This window comes from Berghia stephanieae, chromosome 8 (assembly GCF_034508935.2).
Source record: "Berghia stephanieae isolate SIO BIC M18660-M18661 chromosome 8, UCSD_Bste_1.3, whole genome shotgun sequence".
Lineage (NCBI taxonomy): Eukaryota > Metazoa > Mollusca > Gastropoda > Nudibranchia > Aeolidiidae > Berghia > Berghia stephanieae.
In genome coordinates, this window is record NC_088367.1 from 1,732,582 (window position 1) to 1,758,550 (window position 25,969).

At 36.6% G+C, this 25,969-nt stretch overlaps 1 protein-coding gene across 10 annotated transcripts in view; it reads right to left on the reverse strand.

Annotated features, from left to right (window-relative positions):
* Window positions 1–1,633: 1,633 nt before the first annotated feature.
* Window positions 1,634–25,969, reverse strand: part of LOC144978007 (sodium- and chloride-dependent glycine transporter 1-like) — a 102,744-nt gene continuing 78,408 nt past the window's right edge. For all 10 annotated transcript variants that reach the window (XM_078923431.1, XM_078923429.1, XM_078923427.1 and 7 more), the window contains 14 exons: window positions 18,902–19,118; window positions 17,131–17,265; window positions 16,563–16,703; window positions 15,053–15,215; window positions 14,110–14,242; window positions 12,119–12,253; window positions 11,128–11,231; window positions 10,300–10,424; window positions 9,823–9,935; window positions 9,045–9,173; window positions 6,533–6,632; window positions 5,285–5,394; window positions 3,437–3,610; window positions 1,634–1,846 (listed from right to left, as the gene is read on the reverse strand). In XM_078923431.1, the coding sequence (XP_078779557.1) occupies window positions 1,697–1,846; window positions 3,437–3,610; window positions 5,285–5,394; window positions 6,533–6,632; window positions 9,045–9,173; window positions 9,823–9,935; window positions 10,300–10,424; window positions 11,128–11,231; window positions 12,119–12,253; window positions 14,110–14,242; window positions 15,053–15,215; window positions 16,563–16,703; window positions 17,131–17,265; window positions 18,902–19,118 (1,929 nt within the window). In that variant the 3' untranslated portion in view covers window positions 1,634–1,696. The remainder of the gene's footprint in view (window positions 1,847–3,436; window positions 3,611–5,284; window positions 5,395–6,532; window positions 6,633–9,044; window positions 9,174–9,822; window positions 9,936–10,299; window positions 10,425–11,127; window positions 11,232–12,118; window positions 12,254–14,109; window positions 14,243–15,052; window positions 15,216–16,562; window positions 16,704–17,130; window positions 17,266–18,901; window positions 19,119–25,969) is intronic.

A 25,969-nucleotide genomic window follows, 5' to 3' on the forward strand; every position in this document is an offset into this window, starting at 1 on the left:
AGCAAATCTTGCTCATCAGTTGAGGATACCTTTACTTGTAACAGACCAATCAATAAAGACTCCATACCTATGGAGTCAAATTACAGTTTATCCCAGTTTTATTTAAGCGTGACAGTAACACATGCCGAGTACTTTCCACTAGGTCTATAATGATTATAATTATAAGCAGCCGGCATACAGACATACTGAGTGCAAACTTGACAGCAAAAATATTTTCTCTCGATAGAAATAAAACAAATAATATAGCATTTCAGCTGGTATTTGAAAGAAAAACAGAACAAGAACTATTAAATCAAAACCCTCAAACCTTCAACAAAGTCATGTAACACATTTTCATCATATCATTTAAATCTTTAACTCGAATGGAAAATGAACGGTTCCATCAATTTTCAAAGACACAGCAGTGACAATTCAGCTCATTCTTTTTCTCTATCATGATGACATGACAATGATGATTACAATGGTGGTTGTGTAAAGGATGATTACGATGATGGTGGTGAATGAAGAGGATGATGATGATGATGATGATGGAGGAGGTGATGATGAATAATGATGATGACATTGACAGCAAAATTAAAACTAATAATAATAATAATAATAATAATAATAATAATAATAATAATAATAATAATAATAAAATATAATAAAATAATAATAATAAAAATAAATAATAACAATAATAATAATAATAAATAATAATAATAATAATATAATAATAAATAATAATAATAATAATAATATTATAATAATAACAATAATAATAATAATATGTGATCCCCGGCATCTATCCAGCGTTATGTCTTCTTGAATCAGACATCATCAATTCCATGAATCAGTTCACAAAATTTAAGTAAAATACTTAAATTCTCTTCTGTAGAAAAACATTAGATATGTATCTTCAAATTTCATTTTGTTGACTCGTAACTTCCAATTTTGACTGGCTGAATTCATCCCAACGTACAACATATCATTTGAAGGTGGTGAATCACATATTAAGTTAATTTTTATTTAAAAAAAAACAAAAAAAAACAAAAAAAAACAAAAAAAAAACCCGTCTCCGAACCAGAACCACTGCTTGTTCTGGCCAGAGCCCCGTTAGTGCAAACCAGTCAACACCGCGTGGAGGTGGGGTTGGCAGGTTGGTTACTTACTGACCATCCTTTTCATTTTGTTGACCTATTACTATTCGTTAATTTGGCAAAAATGTGTGCACTGACAGTCGTGATTATGGACGCCTGCCATTTATCACTCTCGATTGATCGATGGTCACCTTTGATAGTGCCTTGTTGTATTTGGAAACCATGTGACAATCGATATCCTAGTAACGTTGATACTGTTGGTTTCCAATGCGCACTGGGAAGAATACCATCAGCAATGCCAAGTTTGGAATACTCAATTCATTGGAAATTTTTTTCTCTTTTTTTTTCTTCCATTCTAAAAACAGAAATATCCTGTTTAGCAATAATATAAATAAACTGTTACTATAAAATTCTGGAGAAAAAAGTTATGTTTTTTTCCCCAAAAATATATAGTAATCACATTTTTCCACACAATGTGTAACTCGAGAACTAATTCAAAAACACACAATAAATTTAAATTATGGTCTCCTTGGCTGTCGTTAAGTTCACTTCCATTTTTGTTTTTTCCTCTGGACTTTTCTCTAAAACGTTTGTTGTTGTCAAGAATGTTCCGTTGTTTAAATCTTGGTCTCGTACGGGTTGGCAGCTGGGGAGAAACCGGGATTGGTAATAGTCCTTGCCTTGCCATCCTCGACGTCGCCGAGATCAAATTTGGGTTTGCTTCCGGGACCCCATTTGTTGGTGTGCTTGGTCAAACGTTGAAATTTCTATGCAGATATAACAAAAAACAAAAAATTATTCAAAAACTAAATATATTCATATCTCTATAAAAAATTGAGCTTTTAAATAGCGCAAAATCCACTAACATGTTCAACGCGCTTTACAAGGGGTCCCTGGCCAACAGCAACATTTAACATGTAGGACGTGGCATGATGCCTGTAAAGCGATATTACAACTTTTCGGACAAAGACAACTCTGTCAACGGCCAGATAATCATTTTACACCTGAGTACGGTGAGAGAATGTGAGTAAAGAGTCTTCTCCAAGTACTCAACTATGCGCCGAGCGAGGCTCGAACCCAGGACCTTCCGATCTGAAAGCGAGTGTCACTAGACCACATAGCTGCACTCTATATATATAACAAAAATATTTGTCACTGAGGCAATATGAGGAATTGACCTGAGAAATAGGTCATTTTTCAGTCCTACGTGATGAGATAATAATAATGACGATCTATTTCTTTGGAAAAATATAATATGTCAAAGCTGTTAGAAGTAATAAACAAAAATAAATACAACAACTTTGAAAAAGAACCAAATGCCAAACACAGAACATTTCGGGCTCAAAACCCTTCTTCAGCCAACAACAAAAACTATAAAGACAGTAAAACATTTATATTAAATCAAGACAGACGGCATCTGTGTCATCTGTTTTTTAAAATCATTTTTGTTATCGGCTAAAAAAAAAGGGGTTAAGCTTTTATTTTCATTTTTCATTACTCTAAACTTTGAATAAAACTTGTCCTTCAAATACTGATCTTTAAACGACTCTCATCAAAAAAACAAACAAAAAACTCAAACCAGGGGCTCTGCAAAGTCTTTTGCCAAGATCAGAATCATTTAAATATCGATGGTATTTGAAGGATGAATTTTTCTGGCCAAATTTTTCCAGAGTACGGCAGTCAACTAGTTGGTAATATTATTATTATTAACTCACTCAATCCTAGAGACATTTGCTACTTTTCAATATTGGAAAAAAAAATGTATTAAAAATGAGCATGTACATAGATAGTTTTATTCAACTATCATTAACATACAAAAACTAAAAAACATCAAATTTGATACTACGCCTATAATTTGTCTCATAAAAATGTAATAAATAGGCATGGGGTAAAAGTAACCCGGGTAAACTACGGATATAGTCGGTATTAGGGTTGAATGAGTTAATAATAAATGCAGAACCCGTTACCTTGCTCAGTGTTCCACCAGCATGATTTTTATGAGTATTAACTAAAATGGTTGGACAAAGTGCCAAATGCTGACCTTTTGACAAGAACAAATGGATGTCCAGGTCAGACGCAGAAAGTGGCGATGGGTTGGCCATACTCTGCGGAAAGAGCCCTGTAATATAACCAAACAGGCTCTCGAATGGAACCCACAGGGAAAGAGGAAACGGGGTCGTCCAAAACAGACTTGGAGGAGAAGCCTTCACCAAGATCTGATCGTCTCCAATCTTACCTGGAGTGAGGCAAAGGTCTGTGCCAAGGAGAGAAGAAGATGGAAGAGTGCTGTTGAGGCCCTATGCTCCACCAGGAGCCAAGAGGCATAAGTCAAGTAAGTCATTAACTAATCCACATACCTCTTTACGAGTCCTTGCAGCAGGAGCTCTCACAAATTTCCACACTGCCATCGAGACGATGAGAAACACTGGTATACTTGTCATAAGCCAACCAACTAACTCAGCCCAGATGGGGTACACTTTATTATCATACTTCATGCGGGAGTAGTCACACATTTTGAATACAACCAAGAACTGTCAACAGTATTTAGGAGGTGTCAGGAGAGGGGGAGGGGGATGTGAAAAAACAAAAAAAAAGGCATCGTTATTGATTCAAGCAATAAATCAAAACCAAAGAAAGACTAAACTCGATTCAACAATCACACTTGCATAAAACCATACACACAACACATACACACACACACATACGCAAACTAACCTCTTTCAACACAAGAAATTTGTTGGACTACAAATTCTTGGCTCTATCAACATTAATACAGAGGCATATCCAATTCAGTCAAACTTGCTGTTGCTAGTTATAAGACTCCATTTTGCTCTATTATGCCACTGGCAATTTCAGTCCCATGTTGTTAAAGCATCTTTAGAAGCTTCCAAAAAGTGGAAGCTCATCTCGTTTAGGTGGATCATGATTAGAATAGTGACCAATATCTCAAAACAATAAATTATGCCGGGTTGAATTGTGAACTTAGACTTAACTGATAAGAAATACAAACTAGTTCTATACCGTGGCCAAGTTCTAGTTCTAAACCGTGGCCAAGTCCTAATTCTATACCGTGGCCAAGTCTAGTTCTATAGTGTGTCCAAGTCTTGTTCTATAATTTGGCCAAGTCCTAGTTCTATATCATGACAAAGTCCTAATTCTATACCGTGGCCAAGTCCTAGTTCTATAACATGGCCAGGTCATAATCTATACCGTGGTCAAGTTATAGTTCTATACCGTGGTCAAGTTCAAGTTCTATATCGTGGCCAAGTCCTAGTTCTACACTGTGGCCAAGTCCTAGTTCTATACCGTGGCCAAGTCCTAATTCTATACCGTGGCCAAGTCCTAGTTCTATACCGTGGCCAAGTCTCGTTCTATAACGCGACCAAGTCCTAATTCTATACTGTGGCCAAGTCCTAGTTCTATACCGTGGCCAAGTTCTAGTTCTATACCATGGCCAGTTCTAGTTCTATACCATGGCCAAGTCCAGTTTGACCACTTCTAGAAGCGACTGACAACAGTGAAATAATGACAGTAATTTAGTCAAACATTTGATATTTCTTCTGTATCAGTAAAAGATACAGAAGGATTAATTTCTGAGCTACAGGGGAAAAACAAAAGATAACGGTAATATGATGCTGACTCATTTGAGGCCAGACTGGACTTGGGCATGGAAAAGAACTAAACTAGCCCCTTCATCTATTCTCCATCACAGCCTTTAGGAATTCACCCCACCTTTTATATAAGTTGCTATTATAAGATCAGTTCAAGCACCTGGAACCATCCCAACAAATAAAAACTTTTTGACACAATGAGACACAATTGGATTCAATAGTCTGATGCCACGTTGCCCAGCAACGGCGGCCATCGTGGTTCTAAACAAAGAAAATCGGTACTTATTATTCCTCATGCTGGCTAGAACTTTTCATATGTCTTGTGATCAGAATGTGTAAAAGTCAAAATATGATCAGATTTATATTTTTTCCCCCTCTGGATAAGCTTTTATGCTCGTCTGAGAAATATTTCATAAGGGCATTCGCCGTTGTTCCGATAGTTTAGAGCCAGTTACTAAGTTACCATGCGTCATTACGAGGGAAGTGACATCATGACTGTTGAAGCGTATTACAGGCTCGTAACAAGAATAATTTTTAAGTTGTCACTCGTTCAGAATTAATAAATTTCAAAATGAGAATGAATCTTCAACTCACAAGAAGGGTGAATGGTGTCAGGAACTTCCAGAAAAAGGTAAAGAACATGTGCCACCGAGCCGATCTTTTACCAATCATAGTCTCAATATCACGAATGAAATTATGTGCTCCTGTGGAATAAGATGAAATAGTTGGAATATATATATATATACTGTGGTCAAGTCCTAGATCTATACTGTGGCCTGTGGCCAAGAAAAAGGAATATATATATATACTGTGGTCAAGTCCTAGATCTATACTGTGGCCTGTGGCCAAGAAAAAGGAATATATATATATACTGTGGTCAAGTCCTAGATCTATACTGTGGCCTGTGGCCAAGAAAAAGGAATATATATATATACTGTGTCAAGTCCTAGATCTATACTGTGGCCTGTGCCAAAGAAAAAGGAAATATATATTTATATTACTGTGGTCTTGAAAGTCTACTTTGTAGATCTATACTGTGGCCTGTGGCCAAGAAAAAGGAATATATATATATACTGTGGTCAAGTCCTAGATCTATACTGTGGCCTGTGGCCAAGAAAAAGGATATATATATAACTGTGGTCAAGTCCTAGATCTATACTGTGGCCTGTGGCCAAGAAAAAGGAATATATATATATACTGTGGTCAAGTCCTAGATCTATACTGTGGCCTGTGGCCAAGAAAAAGGAATATATATATATACTGTGGTCAAGTCCTAGATCTATACTGTGGCCTGTGGCCAAGAAAAAGGAATATATATATATACTGTGGTCAAGTCCTAGATCTATACTGTGGCCTGTGGCCAAGAAAAAGGAATATATATATATACTGTGGTCAAGTCCTAGATCTATACTGTGGCCTGTGGCCAAGAAAAAGGAATATATATATAAAGTTAAAGAAAAGACGTTAAAATCTTGAATTAACATAGTGCACCGTAAATTTTGCACCTTTAAGAAATATCTGGACATCCAATCATTTTACAATAAAACAGAGATTACCTCAATCATATTTTAGAAAGACAAGAGACAACAATACTCATTATATCATTCATTCATGTATCTTATTTATATTTTTCAACCATTACAATGTTATCAATTACAATTATATCAGTACAATATGCTTACCTACAATACAATATTATTGATTTTACTTCATTTTCATTTGTTACTTGGAAATTCTACGTTATTCATGTATGATTTATATTGGCTATTGCCACTCTGAAAATCTTTGAATTGAATTGATGTGCCATTTACAAATTGATAATAATGGATTCGTCTTCCTCACCATATAACCAACCAATGATAAGACACTCCAAGAATGCCATTATGAAGACAGCGTAACTGGCAGCATACGTATCCATCAATTGCAGAACGTACATTCCACCCTGGATTTTTGGAAATAAAGAAATTTGTAAATAAAAAATAAGATAGAATTAAAAAAAGATTATGATTTTTATTTATTAACAAAGTAAAATTATATATATTATATATATACCCGACCTGAGTACAAATCGATTGATACTTATATTACGCTTAAAGAAGAGGGGGGAGAGGGGATAACCACATCCAAACTGTCACTTAAGAGTTATTCAGGCCATCTAAAGAGATGTTTTGAAATATTATGAAATTTTCTAGAAGCTTATAACACCGTTTTTGACTAAAACCTCAAACCTCACTCAGCGTATAGTTGAGTCCTTGGAGAAGGCTCTTTACTCACATTCTCTAACCGTACTCAGGTGTAAAATGAGTACTTTGCTGTTAACAGGATGGTCTCTGTCCAAAAAAAAAATTGTAATATCGCCTGGCAGGCGTCATGTCCTGTCCTCAATGTTAAATGTGCAGTTGGCCACATAGGTTGGCATTATTGCGCTATATAAAAGCTCAATTTTAGAAATCATTCTTGGTTAAAAAATTATGATCTATTAAAGCTAAAGTGTGGCCAATATTTAAAGTTTAACTTTCAAAGAATATTTTTTTGATTGGTACAAATAAATATAAAACTAAGAATCTAATATACAAATCCAATGCATCGCATATTTTACTTTGATGTAATCTAATCAACAAAATCAACCACTCTCCTCAACAGCACCATCGCATCGCCATCACATCTCCATCGTCATCACCTTTGCCAACAAACACCATCACATGACAACATCATCATCTTTCATTGTTGCCATATTGTTTCCATTATTGTCATCATTAGCACATCATCATCATCATCATCATCCTTCTCGTAGTCATTGTGGACATCATCACCTTCAGCATAGCAATTATTATTAATTATTAATATCATCAAATGCCACAACAACATCCACATTTTACTTTTACATTTGTTTCGTATCTGTACTCTTCATTTACTATGTAAGCGGCCAGCAAGTTAGTGTACTATAGAATGGGGTGACTAAAGCCAGTTGAGGTGACTAGGACCAACCCCTAAATGTGCCCGCCAGATTTAAAAAAATTATTAAACAATATATAAATGTACTCATTGTACAGTGAATGACTAATCAGTCGGATGGTGAAAATGTTTGAACTGAGATATTGCCAAGTTTAGTTAGAAGGTCAATTTTTATCAAAATAAGTCTTGTCATAAATAAATAAATCAACTCTTTTTGTAAATCTTCTGGAAATATCAAAGCTTAATTTCACTTCTAAAATTTTTTACAACTAGTCAACTTGAAAAAGTATGAAATTTGAGAAAAGTTGCTGGACACCTTTCCATACATCTGACCATAACGTCATGAAAAATCACCCGATTACTTCATGTAAAGATTAAAATGCTCTGGGGAGCATATTCTTTCAGAAAATTTTTTAATAAATGCAAATCCAAAATTTTCACCTTCTGACTGATTATATCACGCACTGACACATTTAATAGATTTCACCCTTCCCCAGACTTAACAAAATGAAAATTTTAAGATATGTCATATAAATATTTTAAAATAAGTCAGATGTTCTTTTTCTTGATATATCTTGACATTTAAATAATTTTCAATCTGGGGGCACATTTGGGGGGCTGGTCTTCGTCATCCCATTTGACAGGAATTCTTATTGCTAAAAAGAGAGAAATGTCAACAAAACTAAAGATGGTGACCATTACCAAGTCAACGTATTTAACAACAAAAATAGAAGAAACAAAATTTGCTGTTGGTCAGGACATTTGTACAGCGCTTTGAGCCTTTAAGTGGATATTGCACTATATAAAAATGTTTTTTTAAGAAATTTGAATGTATGGATGGAGAAATAAAAGTTGTCAACCAATATTCAAACCACACTCGTGTGTTGAATAATTGGTGACACTTTATTTCTCCCATCCATTACATTTCCTAAATTTCAAATTTCCTATTAGAAAAAACAATTTTTTATATAGTGCAATATCCACTTAACATGCTCAAAGCGCTGTACAAATGGTCCCTGACCAACAGCAAAATCTAACATGTGAACTAGACATGACGCCTGTTAGGCAAAATTAAAATTTTTTTCCCCGACAGACACAACACTGTTAACGGCCAGGTACTCATTTTACACCTCAGTAATGTGAGTAAAGAGCCTTTTCCAAGGACTGAACTATGCACTGAGCGAGGCTCGAACCCAGGACCTTCCGATCTGAAAGTGAGTGTCATACCACAAGACCACATAGCCACAATCAAATAATAGCAAGTAAAATAAATTTAGCTCATGAAAATGAAAACGGTAAAGTCAACATACATTTTGGCATGTAATTTGAAGGAACATTCGGGCAATGCAATCCAAAAACAAACAAACAAAGAAACAATGAAAAAAGGCTCAGGACTTACGTTTGTGCAAATAGGGATGCCTCCGATCAAACCAATGACGCTGACAATTGCCACTATCCAGGTCTTCTTCTTACGCAGCTTGGGGTACGTATCTTGGATTGCCGTCATTACCGTTTCCAAAAGGGCAAACTTAGGAAGAAATGAAAAATATCTAACTTGAAAAATAAAAACATGAGCTTAGTTCACGAAACAATTTAAAAGTGGTCAATCGTTTAGTAGAGCCCCATGGAGCCAAGAGTTTATCCCAGTTTCTATGGCGTGAAATGGACAATAGCAATTTTGTTTGCAAAACACTTTGGATAGGATGCTAGTCTGTCGCAAAATACTTGCCCCTAGATCTAATAGGTTTTGGTTCCAATTTCTAATCATTAAATCTGTGAATAAAGACACCTACTGCATAATTTTTAAAAGAATTTGGAAGTATTATTTAATTGATTGTGATGTGAGGAAAAATTGTTGATTTTTTAAGTTAACTAAAGCAACATAAATTTTTGTCTCCTAAAATGTTTACAAATTTTTAAAATTTTAACTCTCTCGACTTCATATGCATGGAAAATCGAACAAATTTGTTCCGATTTACAACGAGGGTGAACTCGTGAGAGTTAAGTAACCAGGTCTGGAGACGAAACGCACTCATAATATAAATATTCTTTCTCCTTACTTTCATTATGTCATTTGAAATATAAAAATGGAGGAGATAAATATGAAATAGAAATTCAAGTATAACCTAACTGAATTGATTAAATGTTGTACAGAGGTAAAAGTCAAATGTACCAACCTCACTTCCCATACCGAGAGTAATCAACATAATAAAGAAGAGACAGGACCATATAGGAGAGATAGGCAGTCTGGTTACAACATCGGGGAACACAATGAAGGCCAAACCAGGACCTGAAAATAACAGTGGAAAGTATTCAACCAAAAATGAAAACAACACTTTCAAAAAAAGAAAAGAAAAAAAAAAAGAATAAAAATAACATGATACAAGTATTGTTGTAAATCAATAATTGACTCTGTGCAGGTTTTTTGTGAGGCGTTGTGATATATTTTTTTTTTTTTGCGTCTCACATACATCTTTAATCTTTTCTGACAGCTCCTCGCTATTGCCTCTGCAGCCTCATCAACCATCACTAATATTAATACTACCCCTACTACTACATCAACAACTATTATTATACTACTGTTACTACCACTACTGCAACTACGACTACCATCAACCCCGCCACCATCCATCAGTACCAGCTCTACATCATACCTTGATCGACAACTTTATCAATTGGCTTGTCCAGTTCCTTTGCGAGGTAACCCACAATAGAGAAGATCACAGTCCCAGCGAACAGAGATGTTAAGATATTACCAATACCTACAATTAATGCATCCCTGAAGGAACACAAATAAGGAGAAAGAGAGAGAGAAAAAGAACAAATCTTTATTGATTGAAATTCAACAACTTGGCTTGGCTCTTGGTTATCAAGTATTAAGATTGAATATAATTATGAATGATGTTCCATTGATAGAAAACAGTCTCAGCTGGCATCAAGCTGTTGACAAATAATAAGCCCTTAGCAAATGACATTAAAACTTATGGAAAATAAAACAAGTTTATATATATATAAATCAAATCAAATAAATAAATTCCCTTTATTCATCCCCAAAAGGAAGTTTATCTTTAAGGTCTACTTACTACAAGTGAAAACTTGAATATACAGAAACTGCAGAGTGAGCTAGAGCAAGGTGACTTCCTCAAGGCCATACGGCTCAGTGGGGAATTGAATTCAAAAGATCATATCATTGTCTCATGCTACCCCTAATCTGTATCGGTATCAGTTCCAGATATTTCTGACTTCACACTCCTTGGTAAAAAGTTGTTTTTTTTTTAAGTACTGTCTAATTAGTCTTTGGTGCTAGGAACTTGTTCTTCTATCAGCTAGTGGCTACCCTAATCTGTATCGGTATCAGTTCCAGATATTTCTGACTTCACACTCCTTGGTAAAAAGTTGTTTTTTTTTTTAAGTACTGTCTAATTAGTCTTTGGTGCTAGGAACTTGTTCTTCTATCAGCTAGGTGAAGTGAAAGGACTTACTTGAAGCAGTTATTGTGGAATTTGTTGTAACTGGACAAGGTGATGAGGCCACCCCAAGCTGGACTAAGGGCAAAGAATATCTGAACAGCAGCAGATACCCATGTCTGGAAAGAATGCATAAATGAAAAAAGGTTTATAAAACTTGAGACAAGGAACATAAATCTACTACATCTTTCATGTTCATATTAGTGTTTGTGACAAACTGAGTATATTTAAAAAGTTGAAACAAGTCACATACTTTGCATAAATAGCCATATCTGGCTACTTTAAAATTTCAACAAAATCAGTAACCAACACAAAATTCAACAGTATAAATGGAAGAATTTCAGTAATAGTAAACCAAACAAATAATGTCCCATGCTGATTATAGGTAGAATAAACTGTTACGAGCTAGCAACCCAACTAGCGATTATGGGCGTGGAACTGAACCAAAGCTTTTATAACTTAAAAGGGGAAAAATGTTCCCTTAACACTGCGGAAATTTTTTTAAAATAAACGTTTTCTAACACACCAAACAAATTGGTATGGAATCAAAATCTGTAATATTTCTTCCGTATCTGGAAGTCTATAACTGTCACCAAATTTCTGAAACAATACAAACGATCCGTAAAAGTATCTAATCGTGTTAAATTAAATCTTGATCTTTATTTATATATTTCTGGTCTATTTTGAATTAGTCCCTTTTTTAAAAGAATATTCCCATTTTATAAAAAACACTGACTTCACGATCATTGCCTTTATTTGTTAGGCACCAGCTGTTAAATGACCAAAAAAGAAAAAGAAAGAAAGAAAGAAAGAAAGCTCAACAATGAGAAACCAATGCAAATGGTGAAAACTTGATATGAGCTATAATAATCCTATTATTATCAATTCAGAATTCTGTGTCAAGTTTTAGTTTAGTTTTGCAAATTTTAACAGTGTTTGCTTGAAATGCTGTTACTGTTATGCCATTTCATTTTTATCACCTAGAAATTGGATGTGAAAGGCATACCTCGGCCTCGATCAGTTTGTCAAAATTTGGGGTAACGTAGTAGATGATCCCGTCTATAGATCCATCTAGGGTAACACCTCGGAAAAACAGAATGGTCAGGACCACATAGGGAAACAAAGCTGTGAAGTAGACAACCTGAAAGGAAGGGTGGGATGGGGTTGGGGAATTTTCTTTGAAAATTAGAAATCAGAAAAATTTGCTAATAGAAATTTTGATTGCAAAGCAGTCACCCAAACTATTTTAAGAAGAAGAAAAAATGTGGAGGAGGAGGAGGAGGAGAAGAAGAAAGAGAAAGAGAAAGAGAAAGAGAGGGAGAAGGAGAAGGAGAAGAAGAAGAAGAAGAAGAAGAAGAAGAAGAGAAGAAGAAGAAGAAGAAGAAGAAGAAGAAGAAGAAGAAGAAGAAGAAGAAGAAGAAGAAGAAGAAGAAGAAGAAGAAGAAAAGAAGAAGAAAAGAAGAAGAAGAAGAAGAAGAAGAAGAAGAAGAGGAAGAGGAAGAGGAAGAAGAAGAAGAAGAAGAAGAAGAAGAAGAAGAAGAAGAAGAAGAAGAAGAAGAAGAAGAAGAAGAAGAAGAAGAAGAAGAAGAAGAAAGAAGAAAAAGAAGAAAAAGAAGAAGCAGAATGCAGGAGAAGAAGAAGAAGAAGAAGAAGAAGAAGAAGAAAGAAAGAAGAAGAAGAAGAAGAAGAAGAAGAAGAAGAAGAAGAAAGAAGAAGAAGAAGAAGAAGAAGAAGAAGAAGAAGAAGAAGAAGAAGAAGAAGAAGAAGAAGAAGAGGAAGAAGAAGAAAAAGAAGAAAAAGAAGAAGCAGAATGCAGGAGAAGAAGAAGAAGAAGAAGAAGAAGAAGAAGAAGAAGAAGAAGAAGAAGAAGAAGAAGAAGAAGAAGAAGAAGAAGAAGAAGAAGAAGAAGAAGAAGAAGAAGAAGAAGAAGAAGAAGAAGAAGAAAAAGAAGAAAAAGAAGAAGCAGAATGCAGGAGAAGAAGAAGAAGAAGAAGAAGAAGAAGAAGAAGAAGAAGAAGAAGAAGAAGAAGAAGAAAGAAGAAGAAGAAGAAGAAGAAGAAGAAGAAGAAGAAGGAAGAAGAAGAAGAAGAAGAAGAAAGAAGAAGCAGAATGCAGAGAAGAAGAAAGAAGAAGAAGAAGAAGAAGAAGAAGAAGAAGAAGAAGAAGAAGAAGAAGAAGAAGAAGAAGAAGAAGAAGAAGAAGAAGAAGAAGAAAGAAGAAGAAAGAAAAGAAGAAGAAGAATGCAGGAGAAGAAGAAGAAAGAAGAAGAAGAAGAAGAAGAAGAAGAAGAAGAAGAAGAAGAAGAAGAAGAAGAAGAAGAAGAAGAAGAAGAAGAAGAAGAAGAAGAAGAAGAAGAAGAAGAAGAAGAAGAAGAAGAAGAAGAAGAAGAAGAAGAAGAGAGAAGAAGAAGAAAGAAGAAGAAGAGAAGAAAGAAGAGAGAAGAAGAAGAAAGAAGAAGAAGAAGAAAGAAGAAGAAGGAAGAAAAGAAGAAGAAGAAGAAGAAGAAGAAGAAGAAGAAGAAGAAGAAGAAGAAGAAGAAGAAGAAGAAGAAGAAGAAGAAGAAGAAGAAGAAGAAGAATTCTACTGATACACAACAGCTCTTAATTATTCCAATTTAATTGAATCTGCGTCAACAGTGTGCTTTTCTAGCCTTTCATCACTGAATTCAGTTTTAATTTTTTTTAAACAGAGAATTACGGTGTCTAGTGTCTGCTGAAAGAGAGTTCCACACAGAGGGAGCAAGCAGAATGTGTGAAAGCTCGTCATGAAAAATTCCGACTTAGGAATCAAATGGTTTAAGTAGGTGAGCGAGGCGGATTGTAGATAAGAAGAAGAGTGAGCGGAGAGAGCGATCAGATTGTAGATAGAAAGAAGAGTGGGCGAGAGTGTGAGGCGGATTGTAGATAAGAAGAAGAGTGAGCGGAGAGAGCGATCAGATTGTAGATAGAAAGAAGAGATGACTAGTAGCTGACACAATAGCTAATGAATGCTGTGTACCTTTCCCACACTCTTTACACCCTTGCTGAGAGCCAGGAATGTGAGGACCCAGGTGAGTAGGAGACAACCAAAGATTTCCCACCTGATACCACCGATTTCTTCAATACCTTCAGATTTGTCCAAAATCTTGTTTCTGAAAACAACAACAACGAAAAACAGAACAATTTCATAGTAAGATAATAATGATTACATTGTTATTCAAATATGTTTTGTTTTTTAAAAAGACCCTTTAAAATTCATCATATCTTGTTGAAATGTTAGAGAAGAAACAAGGACATTTTTATTAAAAATTTAATTTTCTTAACACACTCAACCCTAACACTGACTATATCCGTAGTTCACCCGGGTTACTTTTACCTCATGCCTATTTATTACATTTTTCTAAGACAAATTATAGGCGTAGTAGCAAAGCTAGTGTTTTTAGTTTTTACACGTTAATGATAGTTGAATAAAACTATCTATGTACATGCTCATTTTCAATACATTTGTTCCAATTTTGAAAAGTAGGAAAAATCTCTAGGATTGACTGAGTTAACAAGCAGATCTATTGTTGCCACACTAAAGATAGCATATTGAGAGCGCAGTGTTTGATCAATTCAGTTTTTTCTTTTCTTTTCTTTTAAATATTTTAAATTTATTTTTTTTTTTTAAATGTTTCACAGGACTGAAGAAGAAGGTTAATGGATCAATTTTTGACTCGGTCGGTGAGCTGGAATTCCGATAATAGTTGGAGTATATAATATACATCTGTCCACTCTGAAATCCATTATTGTGGCTCTCATTGAAAAATCTATTATAGTTTGAAAACTATTTTCAATAAACCAACAAATATATATATATATATTAAAAAATGACCATTTATCCCGTTTCTCTTCAAATTTCATGACATAATTAATAATAAAATATTTTTTAAAAATATTATGAATAAAAGTAAAAGTCTTACTCAAAATAATCCTCAGCCGGTGGTGATCTGTTGGATTTGTTCTGAGCCATTTGGGCAATAAAATTGTTGGCTTCCACCATGGTTGAGTTGAAACAAGTGTTTTGATAGTAAACAGATCCATTCTCTGCAGCGCATTCTGAGGCTTCTACAGGGGAGTAGCACTCTGGAATTTTTAAAAAAAAAAAAAAGGCTTTAAAATTTAAACAAAGAAAAAAAAAAAAGAACAAAAAAAAAGAAAGAAAAAAGGATTATGCGGCCGGCTATGTGGTCTTCCGATCATGGGTTCGAGCCTCGTTCGGCGCATAGTTGAGTCCTTGGAAAAGGCTCTTTACTCACATTCTCTCACTGTACTAGGGTGTAAAATGAGTACCTGGCCGTTAACAGCGTTGCCTTTGTCCGAAAAATTGTAATATCGCCTAACAGGCCTCGTGTCCCGTCCTAAATGTTAAATGTTGCTGTTGGCCAGGACCCCTTGTAAAGCGCTTTGAGCACATTTAGTGGATATTGCCCTATATAAAAGCTCAATTTATTCTAACTATGTCATGAATTTTTCTTGATCTGTATTCAAAACCTAAATAAAACATATTAATCATTGATAGTGTGTAATAACATCACAACAATAAGAATAATTCACTTCTACGTTTGTTTTTAAGGGTTTTACGACACTTGTGACACATGTAGGTCATTTCAGCGCCAGCAAAATGGAAGAAAAACGGGATGGTAAAATAATTCTATGTTTACAATTAAAAGCACACAAAAACAGTAAAACAAAGGGGACTGGTTTTAATAGGGAATAGATTTGGATTCCAAGAGCATACCAACATTGTGCATAGTTTGTGATCACCTAACAGTCTCATCAACTACAAACACAGGATCCAACCAAGAGAAACACAGCCGAAACAACAAATATAACAGTACATAAAACAGAGATGATTTACAAGGAAAAAAAAAATGTCATCTCCCAAAACTATAACTATACATCATTTGACTGTTTCACTCTCAGCCAAGGACTCCCGACAAAGGCAAGGACAAACCAAGTAATCTCACTCCAAGACAAAGAGAGAAAGCAAGTTGGAAATCGGGTATAGGGGTATAAAAGACAATAAAGTGACCTCCCTGCCCATGATGGAGGTCAGGAACCCCCCCCCCCCCCCTCCTCCTCCTCCCCCACCCAGACATTCTATGTATTGAAATTGGATTCAGTAGTCTGATGTCACGCTGCCCGGCAACGGCGGCCATCTTGGTTCTAATCAAAGAAAATCAATACTTTTTATTCTTCATGCTGGCTAGAACTTTTCATATGTCTTGTGATCAGAATGTGTAAAAGTCAAAACATGATCAAATTTATGGGTTATTTTCCTCTGGATACGCTTTTATGCTCGCAGGAGAAATATTTCTTAAGGGCATCCGCCATTGTTCCGATAGTTTAGAGCCAGTGTTACTAAGTTACCATGCGTCATTAGGAAGGAAGTGACGTTACGACTGTTGAAGAGTATAAACCAAATCTTACTGTGAGTAGCCCAATCACCACATCGTTCCCATGGTAGTTCTGACGTCAACGATTTGAAGAGGTATAAGAAGGCCCATCCAATGATACAGGTGTAGTAGAAGGCTACTAGAGATGACACGGCAACCATTCCATACCCAAGTCCTGGTGGAGAAGAAAGAACATTATGGAAGAAATATCACAATTGGTGATTGAAATAAAACAAATGAACAAATAAAATAAAGCAAACAAACAAATAAACAAAAACAAACTAAAAAATTTTAATGAAAGAAAGGAAATTTTTTTTAAAAATTGTAAACATTAAAAAAAATTTTTTGTAGACATTTTAAAAAAAATTATTTAAATATGGAAACAGTGACACATGTACATATTTGCAGGTCCGATAACCGAGCACAATTAGAGGCTAAATTACTTTGTTGTAATGGAAAATACTTTTGAGTTGATTTGAGAGGATTTTTACGTAAACAATGATGAGTCCTGCATGCAAACAAGTACAAAGAAACAAAGAGACATGTATAGATTAGTTTTTTCATTTAAAGTTTAGTTTCAAAACAATCCATCCTGTTCTTACCATTGAGAATGGGGCAAATCCTGTCAAATATACTGGCTGGTCCAACCTGGGCAAACTGTCCGAAGCAAAGTTCCAAAAACATTAGAGGGAAGCCCAGCAGTAAAAACATTAGGATGAAAGGGAACAGAAAGGCACCTGGGGGGGGGGGGGGGGGGGGGGGGGGGGGGGAAACAAAAACATGAGGAATAAATTGAAAATCTGTACTCTTGGGCTTTTACAGGACAATATCACACCTGCCATTTTACCGACATAAAAAATCAGGACACAGGGAAAAAAATCAGGACGCTTGAAAATAAGGGACAATTCTACCAATCTTTTTTTTCTAACTAAAAAAATTCGGGTAAAAAGAAAAATCGGGACGTGAGAGAGAAAAATCAGGAAATCGGGACAGCAGCAAATTTCGCATAAAAATCGGGACAGTCCTGATTGAATCGGTACAAATGGCAGGTCTGTCAATATCCATTTACTCTCTCCTTACCAGCCATTTTCAGGATTTTCTCTAAAACTCCACACCCAACTAACACAAAAATAGATTTATCACTCAAACACAATAGCAGTAAAGTTCTTGCGATATATAATTTCTTTAACAAAACATGCACTACAACACACTGTTCTTTTTCTTTGAATTTTATGATGTACAAAAGAAATTTGAATAAGAAAAATGTTGGTTGTATCGTATAGAAAGTGATGATTTTCCTGTAGTTGGTAAGGAGAGGGTTAAATGTGCTCAAAACAATTTAGAAGTCAATAAGAGAACTTAAGATGCTGGAGCGAGACATGATGCCTGTTAGGCAACGATATCACGATGGTTTGTTTGTTGCTCGTTTTCCAGACAAATACAATGCTGTATTGTTGTAACCAGTCGGGTTTACATCTGAGCTGAGTACAGTGAAACGATGCGAGTAAAGAGTCTTTTCCAAGAACTCAACTTAGCACCAACCATCTCCACAACAGATCCAAAGTAGTGTCATATAACAAGACCCCAAAGTTGCAAAGAATGAATAAGGGCTCAAAATTGTCGTCAATTCTTGCAAAATCCTAGGTTTGAGAGGGTTTTTTTTGTTGTTGTTGTTGTTTTTGTATGTGCTAAAATGAGGGTCATCTAAATCGATCCATATTTGAAGGATGAGTTTTCTGGCCAAATTTCTAAATACAAGTTTTTCCACAGAGTACAGCAATTAACTGGTTAATCTTCATTTAAAAGCCTTAGACTTGTCTAGACATGACTAGAAAATTTTGTTTGTTTGTTTTTAAAGGTTTTACAGCGCTTGCAACACATTAAGGTCATATCAGCGTCAGCAAAAAGGAAGAAAATGGGATAGTAAAAAATTCTAGACTTACAATTACAGCACCCAAGAATAAGCAAGACAAAGGGGAATTGGTTCAAATAGGGAATAGATGTAGATTCCAAGAGCACACAATCAGTGTACTTAGTTTGAGATCACTAAATGTCTCATCCAGACACAAACACAGGTCCCCACCAAGAGGAACGCACTCAATTGGTTACGAATCATCCATAGGTAAAAGGAAAAATAATAAAGTGCAAAACGGAGAGATGATTTACAAGGAAAAGAAAAATCATCTTCCAAAACAAACTATACATTTGACTGTTTCCCTCTCAGCCAGGGTATCTGGCCAGAGCCAGGACAAAACCAAGTAATCTCAATCTAAGACAAAGACAGAAAGCAAGTTGGAAAACAGATATAGGGGGGGGGGGGGGGGGGGGGGAAGACACAATATGTATCTCCCCCTGTCTAGAAAATTTGCTCACCTCCTCCATTGGAGTAGGCCAAATAAGGAAATCGCCACACATTCCCCAGTCCAACAGAGTAACCCAAGAGGGACATGAGGAAGTCAAATCGGCCTGACCAGTTGCCTCTGTCTTGCTCCCCTGCCACAGTAACATCGTCGTCGTCATCATCATCCACATCTCTAGGGGCCAGGACGGCTGTACTTGATACATCTTGTACCAGTTGTTCTTGTGGAGTCTGGTGTGGAAAGAGAGAGAAGATGGAATACTTATTTAGAAAAGATATCATATGTTTTACGATGATCAATAACTATAGGAAAGGATGTTGAATAACATCCAATTCATGGATGGCAAACAGAAAATGGTAGCTTTAAGGCAAAAACATGAATGAACTCTGTTACGTTCATGAATGAAAATGGAACTAATTGCATTCATCTTCATTCATGTGGAAAGTGACCGAGTTAACTCACTCAATCCTAGAGATCTTTGCTACTTTTCGAAATTGGAAAAAAACGGATTAAAAAATGAGCATGTACATATATATTTTCATTCAACTATAGCAACTACTATCTTCATCTGCTAAAAACTACGAATGTTTACATTTTCAAGTGGGCAGTAGGTCTACTGTAATGATTTGATATTTAAGTCTATTTTTTTTTTTAAAGTGGCGATTAGATTCATTGCTGTTTTATCTAGTATCTGTACTATTCCGCTCGATTCTTTGGGGGGGGGGGGGGGGGGGGGGGGGGGTCTTTAGTGCGCACGGGAGAAGGCCGGGTCATGAGAAATTTTCTTTAGTAAAATGACCATGAAATCTTTTCTTTTTTCTCCTTTAACTCATCCATTGTTCAAACTTACCGAAGCTTTTGATTGTGGAAACAGGAACAAAACGAAGAAGCAGTACATGACATATAACGTATTCTTTCCCCATCATAACAACAATAATAATATTTATACACAACAAACCCTACCTTCGTCATGATATGGACAATCTCTCTCTCTCTCTCTCTCTCTCTCTCTCTCTCTAACTCATACAACTTTCTTCATCGTAACAACAATAATAACAACAAACTACTCCATGATATGACATCTCTCTCTCTCTCTCTCTCTCTCTCTCTCTCTCTCTCTCTCACACACACACACACACACACTCCACACGTGGAGCAGTACATATAACGTATTCTTTACACTTCGTAACAACAATAATAACAACAAACCCTACCTTCCCCATGATATGGACAATCTCTCTCTCTCTCTCTCTCTTCCACCACCACACCACCACACACACCACACGTGGAGACGACGACGACGACGACGACGACAACTAATCAAAAGCCACGTGACGTCCACAGTGCTGTCCCAATTGACTTCCCACGGATTTGTCACCGTCCTGCCAACGACAAATGCCCATTATTATTATAAATCCCAGTCGTTAATCTCTCTCTGCATGACCCAAAAAAAAACCAACAAAAATGGCCAATGTAATGGGATCCATCGCATTACAAATTATTCTTAATCTGCATGCGGTAATTTATAGACGTTACTGTATCGGCAATGTGCATTTTGTGTGTGTCTGTGTGAGGCAAGTTGCATTGTGTGTGTGTGTGTGTGTGTGTGTGAGAGAGAGAGAGAGGAGAGGGAGAGAGAGAGAGAGAGAGAGAGAGAGAGAGAGAGAGAGAGAGAGAGAGAGAGAGAGAGAGATCTTCTCCACACCAAATACCTCGGGATTCTTGTGTTCAATTAATGAAAATGGGTTCAAACCATCCAGCTTCGCCCTTTAAACGAGAGCAAGAACTCTTCCAAAATATTAAACACATCGCAAGTTACATTGGATATATTAGCATGGGCCTAGGTGCACATAATAGCAGGTCTGATAACCGAGCGCAATTAGAGGCTTGATTTAACATTGTTGTAATGGCTTGAGAAGAATATTTCCATTACAACAATGAGCCCCATAACAATTTGGGTTATCGGACCCGCGAATAGGTACGTCGGCCTCAGCCGATACGATCGTAAGTTCACAATTATTGCTTGCTACGTCAGTTTCCAGACAAATGTTTAGACTGCGGATTGGGGTAGGTTGTGCACATCGGAGAGACACATTTTCTGCTGACCCTAACAACTCCTAACAACGGTTCCCCCCCCCCCCCCCCCCCCGCCCCCAAAATCTCATCCACCTTTTCTTTATTTTTTTTATTGGGGGGGGGGGGGGGGGTTAGAATCTTCATGTAAAGAGTAGGCTAAGACTGGTGGAAATATACAATGTCATCAAAATACAATTGCGATGCACAGACGATTTAACCCTTTTAAGCGGCGAAACAGCATAATGTATCCTTTCCGATAATTCTCATTTATTTATCAATTACGAGAATGAGAAGCCGCACAGCCCTAGCAGTTTTCTTTCACACCGGAAGAGCATTCATTCCCAACGTCCCAGGCTAAAAATGGCCATGCCATATTGTGGACAATTCAAAATCATGAGTTATAAATAATTTTTTCAAGACATGCATAAACAGTGAAACTTTTTAATCTTAAAATAAATGAATTATATTTATGAAGAAGAAAAAAATAATAAATTATTTAAAAAAAAAAAAAAAAAAAAAAAAAAAGACATAAAATTTTGCCCAAGCAAAAATTTACAGAACCTTAACACAAACGCAGAGACTGACCGTAGCCATCGTAAAGTTATAGCCTGACATTGACCAAAAAATGACGTCAAAATGCCAGTCATTGGCCACAAAAGAAAACAAATCGTGAGTTGTATTCAATAGTTCAACCAATGGGACCACTTGTTTCCATGAGCACTACTAACGACCACTCACTAGGCGGTGCAAAAACCAAATATTGACGTCAAAATGCCAGTCATTTTGGGTTTCAGTGTCAGGCTATAACGTAACGATGGCTACGGACTGACCCCATTCTGAGTGCTGAACTCCTGTAAAAAGACATTGAGTATTGACTTTTTTCCGTGATTGGAAAATATACTGAGGATTTGTAACATACTGAATACTTTTCAACAGTCGTAACGTCACTTCCTTCCTAATGACGCATGGTAACTTATAACACTGGCTCTAAACTATCGGAACAATGGCGGAAGACGGTATGAACTATTTCTCTAGCGAGCATAAAGGGTATCCAGAGGAAAAAAAAAAAAACACACATAAATGTGATCATGTTTTGACTTTTACACATTCTGATCACAAGGCATATGAAGAGTTCTAGCCAGCATGAAAAATAAAAAGTAATGATTTTCTTTGTTTAGAACCAAGATGGTCGCCGTTGCCGGGCGCGTGACATCAGACTATTGAATCGTATTCTGTAAATATACGGAAAATTGACAACCTTGCATGCATAATGCTGCTTAGCCCACTTTTACTATTACTGTCCTTGAAACCGACCAAATGATGAATGTCGAATAACTTTGCTTTTAGTTGCTCGCTTGTAGAGTATGACTCCCTAAGACTGACTTCTGATTTATCAGTTCAGAAAAGACGGAATTCAGCCTTTAAAAAAAAAAAAAAAGATCAAAAGAGAAATGGATCAAATGGTCATTGTACCGTCCGGCTCCAAAACGTGCTGCATCAGGTGTGACCTGGACACGATACACGTGACCCATCGACAAGGACAATATGACCCACGGAAAGGTCAAAACACAATAGAATACTATCTACCAGCCAAGCCAATAATATAAAAGATTAACAAGAAGTTAAGGGCATAGGAATGAAGCAGCCAAGGGGCTTGACCACATCAACAAAACTCTTTTGAAATCCAGTAATCGGTAATCGGGAATATTTACGATAATAAAGACTCAACAATCAATACCAGTAACATTTGTCAATTTGTTTTATCTCAAGAAGAAAAAAAAACAAGAAGAAAAAAAAAACAAGAAGATAAGAATAGATATTCCGCATGTAAATCCAATACATTTGTTTTTTTTGTTTTTTTCTATTCCAGTAAATAGATCAAAACAAGGAAACCGCGCGCAAAACCGAAATATTTGACCAGGGGACAACTAAAAATTGAGTTGGAAAAAACAACAGATACACAGAGAGAGAGAGAGAGAGAGAGAGAGAGAGAGAGAGAGAGAGAGAGAGAGAGCACTGCAGACTGACGCGTAGCGAGGTCTTCATCAAAGTCCCAGGCTTAAGAGGGTTTTTTTAGTTTTTTTTTTTTATAAGGGTAATTTAAATCGATCGATATTTGAAGGACAAGTTTTCTGGCCTAGTGTTTAAATACGTGTCTTTCCAGAGGACGGTGGTTTACTGGCATAGGAAATGAGATTAGCGGAAGAGTAGCGTCCCTTGATTGGACGTCACCGGCAGAGAAGCTATTAGAGAGAGAACGTCATGTTGGTTTTGCGCATGCGTCACTCGTCCTCGCTTCCGGTGAAAGCGGCATGAGACACTTCACCGAAAGCGAGGACGAGAGAAACGCATGCGCAAAACCATGTTGACGTTCTCTCTGTAAGGTGACGTCCAATCAAGGGACGCTACTCTTCCGCTAATCTCATTCTCTATAAAGTAATACTTCAAATCAATTATCATTAACCAGAGAATAACAGGCCTGAACTGCAGGCCGATTAGTTAATTTGGGTTCTAGTAGGAGTGGCGACAACAATGGGTAGCTAGCTAGGTCCACCAATAAAGCACATACTACCGTAACCCAGAACAACGGCACTCCCAAGAGTCACAACGACTGCATGGACTGTTCTACCGTACTCTGACAAAATAGTGTATTTGAAATTGGATTCAATGGTCTGATGTCACGTTGCCCAGCAACGGCGGCCATCGTGGTTCTAAACAAAGAAAATCTGCACCTTTTATTCTTCATGCTGGCTAGAGCTTTTCATGTCTTGTGATCAGAATGTGTAAAAGTCAAAACATGATCAGATTTATTAAGTGTTATATTTCCTCTGGATACGCTTTATGCTCGTCGGAAAATATTTCATAAGGGCGTCCGCCATTGTTCCGAGAGTTTAGAGCCAGTAACTAAGGTACCATGTGTCATTACGAGGGAAGTGACGTCACGACTGTTGAAGCGTATTTTGTCCGAAAATTAACTCGTCCTTTAATTTAAATCATCTATCGATTAAAATGACCCTTATCTTGTCAAAAACTCTCAAATACGGGGCTTCGCAGAGTAAGATGTTTGAGAGCTGTTGACAAGATCCTCTTCTTCAAGTACCAAGTCTGTGCCAGACATCGGTGATCATGGTGCGCCATTCACCTCTCTGATCAGATAAGCTCAGAAAACTTAATATTACTCTTCTCTTTCTTTGTCACCCAGCTATTCAAACTATTCAAATATGTTTTTCTTGGTTTTACCTTTACTCTTTTTACCTTCTATCTTACATGTGAGAGCAAGATGTTCAATACATTTACGTCGATTTAGATGCTATAAAAATTGACAAGATAAGGGGGTAATTTTAATCGATCGATATTCGAAGGGCGAGTTTTCTGAACAAAATTTTTAAAAACGTGTTTTTTTTTTTGTTTTTTTTTTTTTTTTTTTTGTTTTTTCAAAGTACGGAAGAATTTTCCAACCCTCGACGATATCTAAAATTTATATAATTTTGAGCTTTTATATAGCGCAATATCCACAAAATGTGCTCAAAGCGCTTTACAAGGGGTCCCTGGTCAACAGCAACATTTAACATGTCGGACGGGACGTGCCGCCTGTTAGGCGATATAACACTTTTTTCAGACAAAGACAACGCTGTTAACGGTCAGGTACTCATTTTACACCTAAGTACGGTGAGAGAAAGTGAGTAAAGAGACTTTTCCAAGGACTCAACTATGCGCCGAACGCGAGGCTCGAACTCAGGACCTTCCGATCCGAAAGCGAGTGTCATACCACAAGACCACATTATAGCCGCACTAAGACGAACGAAAGATATCAAAACTCTTGCCATAACTAGAATAATGGGTCTAAGTCTAAGCGCCCCGACCCAGATCGTCTAGGTCTAAGTTCATCCAAGCAGAAGTCGTGATGTGGAGCAAAGGTGTGACGGGGGGTGAAGTTTAACCCTATGAAATTTCACGGCCGTCTGTGTTACTATTTATTATTTTGGCAATGCGATTTTTGGAATTGATAATAAAAAAAAAAATGTAATCACGCGTAGCATCAAAAGTTTATCTTTTAAAATCTTTACAGGCGAGGACAACTGTTTTCACAAGACCCCTTTTCTTTCTTCTATAGATAGTATCTGCTAGGCTAAGAAGATCACAACATTGCCATCCGGAAGTATAACGGACCAACACACAAAACTCTGTGTAACGATGAACTTTTATATTTATAGTCTGGATAATACAGTTAAGTGAGAATTACTCATAAACGTGGATGGCAAGCAAAAAAACAATAACAAAGACCCGAGTGACGTCATCTTCGAACTATCTATAAACAGACTCGTACCATCACTTTTCACGTTGGTGCCTGTTGTGCATGAACATTCGGGTTTTTGGGTTAGGACAAGTTGGTTGTCCCGGTTTATAAAAAGGTCTTCAGAAAGTTACTCAAACGCCAATATAAAATTTACTGCATGGCGAAGCGGTACGGTCCACATACTACTAGGAGCTATGGTACGGTCTTCGTCTTTGTTTCGTACTCGAAAGGTACCGAGTTCAATCACTCGCCGCTGCCTGTGGTGTGTCCTTGAGCAAGTCACCTCGCCATAGCTCAATTTGCGGCGTTGCACTGCTGCCATGCTGACGCTTGGGTTATTCCAGTCATTCCTTGGAATATAACCTAAAGACAAATTTCCCCTATGGGATGAATAAAGGAAATTTTATTTATCTCTCCACTAGACCCTCTTATAAAAAAAAATTTCTTATATTTTCAGCATTGGCTGATTTTTTTAACATAATATTTTTCCTCATATTTTTCTTTCTTCTTTGTCTGGCACTGTTTCATAGACCTATTTTCAGAATTTTATCTTACACCAGTGCCTGCTCCTTAATTTGTAAGGTTGACGCCTTGCGTGAGCACAAGCCGTAGATCCTTTGGGTTTGGTAATAAGCCAATCAAAATAACGATACAAATTCCACAAGCGTGATCCAAGATTAGTCGGACGATATAAGTTTAACAATAACT